The 10,823-nt window shown below is 35.7% G+C and overlaps 1 protein-coding gene across 1 annotated transcript; it reads left to right on the top strand.

The window, feature by feature from the left end:
- The first annotated feature begins 610 nt into the window (after positions 1 to 610).
- Positions 611 to 10,271, top strand: LOC104613039 (sodium/hydrogen exchanger 1-like). Its single transcript, XM_010280726.3, has 14 exons — positions 611 to 976; positions 1,066 to 1,184; positions 1,456 to 1,553; positions 1,857 to 1,916; positions 2,003 to 2,049; positions 2,137 to 2,331; positions 2,915 to 2,961; positions 7,260 to 7,326; positions 7,712 to 7,812; positions 8,239 to 8,340; positions 8,799 to 8,937; positions 9,020 to 9,082; positions 9,167 to 9,250; positions 9,757 to 10,271. Exons 1-14 carry the CDS (start codon positions 797 to 799, stop codon positions 10,084 to 10,086), a joined length of 1,632 nt encoding a protein of 543 aa, XP_010279028.1. The 5' UTR covers positions 611 to 796; the 3' UTR covers positions 10,087 to 10,271.
- The last annotated feature ends 552 nt before the right edge of the window (positions 10,272 to 10,823 follow it).

The following is a 10,823-nucleotide window of genomic DNA, read 5'->3' as shown; positions in this document are numbered from 1 at the left end:
ACCCATTATTTTTTGGGCTTGGACAAAATTTCAAGCCCGCAAGATCAGGCTCGGGCTTTAAATACCAGGCCTAGTCATTTTTTGGGTCGGGCTCAGGCTTTCTCAAATAAGCCCGACCCGATACTATTACATATAATAAAAAAACATTTATGTTATATATAATAAATATAATATATATTTATTTCTTAAATTGTTAATAAATATTAATTTACTATTAGGAAATATAAATTATTTTATTAATTTATTAAATTATTACTAAATTAATATAATATTAATTTATAAAAATACATTAAAAATAAAACATTTTATATACACTTCCGGCTTTATATAAAGGCTGGATTCGTGTCTGGAGATTTTAGGCAAAATCGAGCCCGGCCCGGCCCATGAACAAGTCTAATCCGGACTTGGGAAATGCAAGGGACTGATAGTCCGAATCACGGAGAATCCGAATCCACTCCAACGCGTTGAAGAGAAACAAGTCGTTGGTATTGCTTCGTCCGGTATCCGGTTAACTACTATGTAGTATGCACTATCATCACGTGATGTGACATGTGAGTAGCACGTGTCTCCTTAACTTACGTTAGCCTCTGTCGACTCTGTCCGGCTTCCCAGCTAACGGCCTACGGCAAACTACCCTTCTAATTCATCAGTCTCCCTGCTTTAGTCTTCTCTACTTCTCTTATTATGCTCTCTCTCTCTCTCTCTCTCTCTCTGTTTCATCTACAGAAATCCTCTCTCCTCTCTCAAACGTCAGAAATTACAAATGCGAGGCTTGTTTCAGAGAACGGGGTAAAGAATGGAGATTTCTGTTCCTTTACCTACTCTCTTACTGAAATTTGGTTCCTCCTCATTCCTTAACTGGACTACTGTTATTGCCTTGACTCTGTTCTTCACCTTATTGTGTGCATGCATTGTGATCGGTCATCTCCTGGAAGAGAATAGATGGGCTAACGAATCCTTCACTGCCCTTCTTCTGGTTCGTTGCCATTTTGGATTCCAGCCTTTGGTTCTAATGATGTTGTGCTGTTTTTCTTCATATATGACGGGTGTTATGTGCCATTTTAGGGCTTGTGCTCTGGAGTTGTTGTATTGTTAGTGACCAAAGGCAAGAACTCGCACATACTTTCTTTCAGTGAGGAATTGTTCTTCATTTATCTGCTTCCCCCGATCATTTTCAATGCTGGGTAAGATTTTGATTATGATCTGAGTTCCTGTACTCTCTTGTGCTCCTTGAATAAGTTGGGATGCACCTCAATCTCAAGTTTGCAGAGAAGTGTTTCGGATTATTTCAATTCCCTAGTTCTTATGCATTTTCTTGAATTTGAATGAATTCAACAGGAAGGTGGCTTTTTTATAATCTGTTCATTGCTACCAGACCGTCATTTTTGTTCAAACAAATTATTGTTTACATTTTTGTTCTTCACTTCTTGAATATCCAAGTGTTTTCTTTTCTAGTTTCCAGGTCAAGAAGAAACAATTTTTTCGCAACTTCTCAATTATACTGTTGTTTGGAGCCCTGGGCACTCTAATATCTTTCTGCATTATTTCACTTGGTGAGTTCCATATTTCCATGCTTATTATGCTGGTAATTTGGGAATTTAGGTTGGAGTTGAATTTTTTTTATCCAATAGGTGCTTAAGATTTCATCCCCCTTCTTCTCCAAGAGCCTATAACATTTTGCAATTTGAACTGTCATATGATCGGTTTCAAAATATTTGATCATAAACAGATTGCAATTACAGACTTAATCTCAACAAACATGCATTCTAAATTAAAACACCACCACTGTTTTTTGTTTTTACTGTTCTGTTCATGGTGTCTTACAGACACTGAGGTTTTCCTTGGAAACTTCACAGGTGCCTTTTTGCTGTTTAAAAGGATTGGTGTGTCATCCTTGAAACTTCAAGATTATCTAGGTAAAAATCCTGTTGAGCTCAAATATTTTCCTTCCACTTTCCAATGTTATTTGTTTATTGAGCACAAGAGTTTGGTAAACTTGCAGCTGTTGGTGCTATCTTGTCAGCCACGGATTCAGTTTGCACATTGCAGGTACCTCTAACAATACATAAATCTAAAGCATGACCAGTTTTACACAATTACTGATACATGTTATCTCATCTTTTTCTCATGTATAAGGTGCTCAATCAAGATGAAACCCCCTTACTTTACAGTCTCGTATTTGGGGAAGGAGTAGTGAACGATGCCACCTCTATTGTACTTTTTAATGCAGTCCAAACTCTTGATTTCAGCAACATTGATGTTCTCATAGCCTTGAAATTGTTGGGAACCTTTCTGTACCTCTTCTTTACAAGTACCATTCTTGGTATCACAGTAAGTTTTTATTTCTTTGGTTTTAAGTTACTATAGTTTAGATAGCTACAAGCATGGTTCAGAAATTTGTTTTAACCACCTCGAGTCTAATCAGATTATCCAAGAGAGATCCATATATGAATAGACAAATGCTAGGTTTCTCGTTTCTTCAAAGATTTTTTCTGCATTACTTACATCCCTTGCTTTAAAATGAATGGAATTTCTCAGAACTACTGCAATGAAGTCTTAGCATATTTCAATTCCGTAATTTTAAAGAAGACTTCTAGCCTCTTTCCAACTCATAACGTTTCATCTTTTTTTTTTCTGCATTCATGAATTAAAAATCAGCGTACTTTGCCCATTTATTTTTTTGTGAGCTTTGAAGATTTATCTCATACTACTGATCGTTGATGAATAAATTCTAACTGAATTTCAGAAAACCTTAACTTATCAAAATTCAATCACCCAAGTGAACTCATTGAGCCTATTGATTTAAGTTTTAACTCTTGAATTAACTCTACTGCCACAAATTTTAAGATATAATTAGCTGTTTTTTGTGATATCTTATTAGACTGATATCTAACCAGGCAGTCTGTGGCAACAGGTAGGTCTTGTCAGTGCCTATGTCATAAAGACACTATATTTTGGAAGGTATGAGGGAACTTTTTTTCTTCATAATATATTATGATTCTGGAGTTAATTTGCCATATTCACTCTATTTGTTAATGTTTATAGATGTCTGCATAACAAAGGAATAACTTGAGTTCTACCTCATATGCTTCCTATATATTTTGGAAAAGTGTTTTCTGTTTGATAAACAAATTTTTGGATCAATGATATGTATACTGTCTTGACCATATATCACATTTTTACCATAGCCCTTACCCCTTAATTTTCTTAGGAGTGCCTTGGGTCTGGAGCTACATGATCTTTAGTTGCAGTTTAGAGATCCTGTATCTTTCCACATGTTATTGAGACAATTAAGACCCGCCATCAGATAGGACCCACCAGGGAGAGCGTCCCTCCACACCAAAAATAAGCATGATCAGATAATTGTTTTTTAATAAACGATCGGATAATTCATCAAAAAAATAAATGATCGGATAACTGTTATGCATCTCACTTATTCATTACTTCCTGAGATTTCTAGGAGTTGTTATAGTTCTTTGTTGCACTGTGTATATGAGTAATTAAATGCAACAGTTGCTATCATGTCTCAGCTGATTTTTTATCTAGTTGATCCCCATGATACCCAATGAATGAGTGTCCTGTTCCTCTCAATATTTCTTACAACACTAAATTGGAAGTGTTTGAACGACTTGTCTGATGGAAACCTTGATTGTCTTTTAGGGAAAAGCAGATGGTTTTCTTGAGGATGTGTATAAGGTTCTGTTTGTTTGCAGTGCAAATCTGAGCTGGATACAAATTTTTCACCTGATTCAGATTTGCATATGTTTGTTTGTAACCATGATGTGTACTCCTACCTAATGCAAAATTTACACTCATTGGTGATGCAAATTTTGCATTCTAGAAACTGATGGAAAATTCACCATCTTCCTCCTAACTTGGTTCTCCTCAGTCCTCCCATACAAGTATGGATCCATCATTTTTAGGTTTAATTCTTTTTTGGATGACTTTTCCTTTGTTTCTTGTTTGTATATTCCCATTGCATAGTATCTCAATGTACATGGATTGATATACCTACTTTTTACATACTAATATAATATAATATTTCACCTTATTCAAAAAAATAGCATTATTCCCATTATATGTTATTTTTACCATATATTATAAGAGGGATGTTTGGTATATGTTGAGTGGCCCGGTTTTATTTTAGTTTGTTTTTATTTAGTTAGGAAGTTGTTGGGCCTAGGCCCATTAGTTTATATTTTTTTAAGTTGTGACTGTTTAGTTTTAGTAGCCGCCCTACTAAGGGCATCCTTGTAATATCTCATCTTTAAGTTAATTATAAATATAATGAGAGGTAGGCAGCTAGGGTTAACTTTCTCATAATTCTAGTTGACCTCCTACTCTTTTCTTCTTCTCCTTCCTTCTCTACTGCTGAAATCTTCACCTTCCCCCTCTTTCTCTCACAAGAAGCTTGACTGAATCAGCAAATAGTGATTTCTACTTGGTATTAGAGCAGGCCGAAGGTTCTTGAAGTTGTTCTCTCATGCAGCCCTAGATTGGCCGACTGCATGGTGATTTAAGAGGCTGATCGAAGCTCTCAGGTAAGCCCAGTTTTTGGATTTTCTTGATGGATCTGTGTGCCTTGTAGTTGGTCTAGGGTTTCTCATCAGAATCAGGAAAAACTGGAGAAAGGGGAAGAGTCCTGTTTTTGTTGGACTCTTCATTTTTTACCTAGGAAGTGGCGCCCTAATTTTTTAGGGTTCCTTGGAGTTTTTTGTAAGGCGCGGTTCAAGTCCTGCCTGGTGTATGACAATACATGCATGCTCCACGAGTCCAGCATTGGGAGGCAGTTGACAGGATTCTTGCTTATCTGAAGGGACACCCGGGCAGAGGCATATTCACTGATCATGGACAGTTGAAACTAGAGGCTTATATAGATGCAGATTGGGCAGGATGCCTTGATGACAGGAAATCAACTTCAGGAGTGTGCACCCTAGTTGGGGGTAATCTAGTCTCATGGAAGAGTAAGAAACAAATAGTGGTGGCAAGATCAAGTGTTGAAGCCGAATATAGGGCCATGGCACATGGAGTTTTAGGACTTCTCTGGATCTGCTCTCTGTTAGAAGAAATTGGTGTACAGGCAGAAGAACCCATGATGCTATACTGTGATAACCAGGCAACAATTAATATTGCCCATAACCCAGTCCAGCATGACCGGACTAAGCACATTGAAGTGGATAAACATTTTATCAGAGAAAGGGTAACTTCTGGAGAAGTTTGTCTTCCATACATTGCTTCTGATCTGTAGCTCGCCAATGTTCTCACAAAAGGTGTTGCAAAGAACAAGCTGGAGCATGATCTACGCAAGTTGGGAATGTGTGACATTTACTCCCAACTTGAGGGGGAGTGTTGAGTGGCCCGGTTTTATTTTAGTTTGTTTTTATTTAGTTAGGAAGTTGTTGGGCCTAGGCCCATTAGTTTATATTTTTTAAAGTTGTGACTGTTCAGTTTTAGTAGCCGCCCTACTAAGGGCATCCTTGTAATATCTCATCTTTAAGTTAATTATAAATATAATGAGAGGTAGGCGGCTAGGGTTAACTTTCTCATAATTCTAGTTGACTTCCTACTCTTTTCTTCTTCTCCTTCCTTCTCTACTGCTGAAACCTTCACCTTCCCCCTCTTTCTCTCACAAGAAGCTTGATTGAATCAGCAAATAGTGATTTCTACTGTATATTTTATTAGGTTATAATGCTCCAATAAGTAACACAGCATAAAGAAAATTCCTTAAGAAGAAAACCCTGTTGATATTATCTTAATACTAAAAGACCATAACATTTAATCACTCGAAATTACAAAAGAATATAAAATAAAACGGTGAAAAATAAGTGGAAGAGACTAAGCCTATCTGTTCCATATGCTTCAGCTTTCCATTCAAAAGAATCAAAAAGAGAGATTTTTTTCCTTTTCACAAAAATTTATCTTGACTGGGCTTTTTGGATAAAGGCATTGAAGTTGTCTGCCAACTTTAAGGTGGAAGATTTCTTCAGTAGTTGGGGGGCATCCTCTGGATCCTCCTCTAGGAAACAAAAACCCCTTGAGGTGTGGTCTCCCCCAATGAGCGGGTGGTTAAAATTGAACTTTGATGGGAGTAGTCTGGGCAATCCAGACCCACAGGAACTGGAGGGGTGATAAGAGATGAGGGTGGCATTATAGTGCCTTGTTTTCAGGCCCAATTGAGCAAGGTGATTCTGTAAGTGCAGAAATCTTTGCTGCAGTGTTTTGGGTTAAGATGGCTAGAGATATGAGAATTGCAAGCTTGATTCTTGAAGGTGATTCTAAGCTGCTAGCGGGGTGGCTAAAGGAAGGTGAAGGGTGATCTGGAAGCTTAGGAATGAATTCAGGCGCTTCAAATGACTTTCAAGAGATATCACAATTCAAATCAAGTGGATTTGGAGATCTGCTAATAGTTTAGAAGATGGATTAGCAAAACAAGGAGTTCAAAGACAGCATATATATTGGGATCAATTGTAATATAGGCTGTAATTCAGCCGGGTGGGTGTGTTTTGTTTTGGGTTGGACAGTGTTTTCACAACTTTTGGTTGTAATCTTTCTTTTCTATTAATGAATGAATGAAGTTCTGTTTTCTGATAAAAAAACTTATCATGACCGTAATTATTAATTATGAAATTGTCTACCTACAAAGAAGTTTTCAGTGATAAAAAAGAATTTTGAATCTAGCTAAATCATTGATAAGAGGGATAAGTTATAAATATATGTATAAATTAGTATTACAAAGGAAATTGCAAAAAAAAGTGGAAGAAGTTTGTTGAGAGCTCTATACAACCGAAGGTTGTTAGTCAAGTATATACAAAGAGGCCATGTCAGCATAACCGAAATGCAAGTTGAACAATTTGTTGTAACAGAACAAAAGTAAGTATTGTAATCAGTTGTAACCATCAGAATGAAAACAGAATAAATACAATCAAGAAGAGATGGGGATGCATCAAAGAATTTCAAATCAATTATCTCTCCTTTCTATCTCTCTCTTATCAATTGGAGGTTGGCTCCCTCGAAGAAGCCCTTAGTTAGGCACGTTCCTAACAAAGTTAGAATAAAATAAGGATCTAAATGATCTAAGAATCAACCAATAAAATAATCATGAAGCATAAATTACTTCCCTTAAAGTTCTCCACTCTAATAGTTCAAATTTGAACATTGTTACATATAGAGCTTAAGGAATGATGGTTGCTAAAATCCAACTCAAATAACATTCATGTAAGACTTGGCTTAACCTACAAACATTTACCTTTCATTTTCAGGCACTCAACAGATCGTGAAGTTGCTATCATGATGCTTATGGCTTATTTGTCATACATGTTGGCTGAGGTATTGAAACTTTTGGATTTGAACAATTTCTTTGTAGACTCAAGACTAGACATGAAAATTTTGGACTTTTTTGAGAACAGATATACTATGATATAGCTTCTTTAAGTTGGTTATGAATACTTCCCATATATGACTGTCTAAGATGTTTCCCCTTTATCTAGAGAGTGTCATGAATTTTTGAAATGGATTTTCTACAGATTACACTCTCTGAAACCATGATGACAATTGTGAGGGGTTCTTATGAGAATCTTAATTTCCCTAATCAGTTTAGATGTCTGGATCCTACTAAACATTTTTTTTTGGAGTGGTCATGACATTGCATCTCCACTTAAATAGTATTATCCATTTGTTAGTTCTTTTAACCACGGTGTTCTTTTTCCTGCAGCTTGCATCTCTTAGTGGGATTTTGACAGTTTTCTTCTGTGGCATTGTCATGTCACACTATACATGGCATAACGTAACTGAAAGCTCAAGGGTAACCACCAAGTAAGAGTGTGTTTCTTGAAGATTTATGTCTTACTTGTTCTTCTAGAAGTATACATACATACATACATACATATATATATATATATATATAGTGTGGCATGATTCTTGCTATACTCTAACTTGGTTATTTTCTATCAATGTAAATAAGAGATTATGGTTGAGATATGTTTGTGTCCATGATTCTATACCCCTAGAACATTGTTCAAGTTTCTTTGGTCACTTGCCACTTGAAAATGAGTTTAAAATGATCTATTGATCATCAGAAAACAGGTCTAAGGAAACCTATTTCACTCATCCTCTTCACCTAGCTGGAAAAATTGTTGCATCGATGTCTTTTACCTCTTTTCTTATCAGAACAAATATTTTTTATTCAAGAATCTTATAATTTGGAAAATACAGTGAGGTTTAATGATTTGATGATTTCAGGCATGCATTTGCAACAATTTCCTTCATAGCAGAAACTTTTATATTCCTATATGTTGGTATGGATGCCCTGGACATTGACAAATGGAAAGCAAGCAAATCAAGGTAAGATAGAACTAAGTCTTCTGTTTACATTTTAAGGCAAATAAATTGGTTCCAAGCCAGGTAGAAAATACATGTACATATGTATATTAGATATGAAAAAATGAACTTTTTACATCTTTCATGAATGAATTGAAATAAATGTTAAATATTCTATAGTTTAAACCTTAAACCGTAGTTAATTTTTCTGACTTTGTACCTGTAGGCTATATTTGGTTTGATAGAAAATAAGAGAGAAACAGAAGGTTGAGGGAAAGTTCTTAATGAATTTCACAAAAGTACTTATCTTTCCTTGAACTTTCCTCTTTATCTCTTATTTTTTACCAAAATGAACACAGCAATAGTGGTCTTGTTACTCAGTGCTTAGCTTGCATTGTCACATGAAGGGGTCCAAAATCACATCCTATTCCTAGTGGTTGATAATAAACAATGGTTGTAATTTGATATTGTGTTTAATTCAGTGCAGCAAGATCAATTGGCATTAGTTCAACACTACTTGCTTTGGTGTTGGTTGGAAGAGCTGCCTTTGTGTTCCCTCTTGCAAATATTGCAAATTTGTTTAGAAGCAGAAGTGTTACTAAGATTGAGCTTCGCCAACAGGTATTGGTTATCAATGTGCTACCATATAACTATTTTCAAATATTTCCCACTTGTATCTTTCTCTAATCATTTCAAAATTCAGTTTATAATTTGGTGGGCAGGCCTAATGAGAGGCGCAGTTACTATAGCTTTATCTTATAATGAGGTAAACTTTAAGCTATATCCATATCTCTTAGGTGTCTAAGATAATTGGCTTCTGATGAATCCTGAAAAGAGCATATAATTGCAGTTTGCAGGTTCTAGCTCAACAGCAACAGCAGATTATGCACTTATGATCACCTCTACCATAATTGTTGTCCTCTTTAGTACATTGGTATGTTGACTGGTACTTTGATAGCTTTCATTTACTCTGATATTTTTCTTTCATAAACTAGGATGTGGAATCTGTTTTAATTATGTTGAACTTATCAAGTAGATGGTTCCATGCATTAACTCTATGCAAACTTCTACCTAAAGTATCTATATAAAACAGTGACCCAACCTCCTATACTAGCACATTGAAAGAATGCCTAAGAGACCGTTTAATAATTGCTGAGGTGGTTGAACTGAATGCCTTATTCTTTTGTCTTTTAGTGATACATAAAACAATCGTATAGAATCCGAAAACCTACTTAATGGCTTATTTACTAAAAGAAAAGGCATAAGTTATTCAGTTCAGCCACTTCAGTTGTTATCAAATGGGTCCTAAAACATCAATAGGACAAGTGCATAGTCTTTAATAGTTCCCTTGTTTTTAATATTTTCTCATAAGATTTCATCTTTCTGCCATTTCTCCTTTGAAATTTTAATCCGTCAACAAAATTGTTTTGCTTTAAACAGGTGTTTGGCTCGGTAACAAAGCCTCTAATTGAAGCCCTGCTGTTTCGACACTCACATCCTGTAAATACAGATGCATCTGAAATCCACAGCTTAGAAGATTTACGATTCCTATTTCTTGAAAACGGAGAACCAAATGATGAGAGCAACCTTCCTCCACCCCCAAAGAGAAGTAATCTAAGCTTGTTAATAAGATACCCCACATCAACAGTTCACTACTTTTGGAGGAAGTTTGATGACAGATACATGAGACCAGTATTTGGAGGACGAGGTTTTATGCCATATGTTCCTAGCTCACCCACTGGTGCAGAAGCTGGGACTTCTTCAAATTGAGTAGTTATTTTTTATTATAGTTTTGTAATATAGAGGAAGTCATTGTTTTAATTATGTTTACCTCGGGAGTGATTTCTAAGTAAGTTTCTTTTGGATCACTTAGGAGTATAATTTGTATTGTTACTTCATTGTATCATGTCAAATAAATTATCTGAGTTAATGAATAATACTGTCTTAGTTCAAAAGGAAAATGAATAAGTTTACCATGTTTTGTATAATAATAATAATAAATCTCAGGCTGACAAACATGAAAATGTAGGTCTGAGCCTCTGAGTGGACGCTTTGTGCAAACGTTTACCATATATACCTAGCTTTTTGAAGCAGTAAATATGGTGCCACTGGTCCTATTCTGAAGAAAACTATTCTTCTTGAGGGTAATGCATACTGTTTAATAGGGCACCCTCTAAATTTATTACTACTCAATTCCCAGTTTGCAAAAACTTGATTATCAAAATGTAACACAACCCATTAGAGTTGTGCATTGCTGCATTCTTTTATTAAAATGGAATTTCTTTGCCAAAATGGCATGTGTTTATAGTTTGAAGATTACCTAAACAACCAGAAGGAAGTATAGCCTTTCCTGTGCTGCTAAAAAAGGCTTTATAGAGTTACAGCACCTCTCTTCATCCAGAACCAGAACTCTTAAGGCACCTAACCACTGTACTACATATTACTGGATGTTTGAAACAAATACTTTTAACTGTTTATTTCTTGCCTAAAAGAAAAGCTCATTTTCT

Source organism: Nelumbo nucifera, chromosome 4 (assembly GCF_055504915.1).
Source record: "Nelumbo nucifera cultivar China Antique chromosome 4, China Antique-T2T, whole genome shotgun sequence".
Classification (NCBI taxonomy): Eukaryota; Viridiplantae; Streptophyta; class Magnoliopsida; order Proteales; family Nelumbonaceae; genus Nelumbo; species Nelumbo nucifera.
Note: the sequence above shows the minus strand (reverse complement) of the source record. Positions and strands in the feature narration are given on the sequence as shown.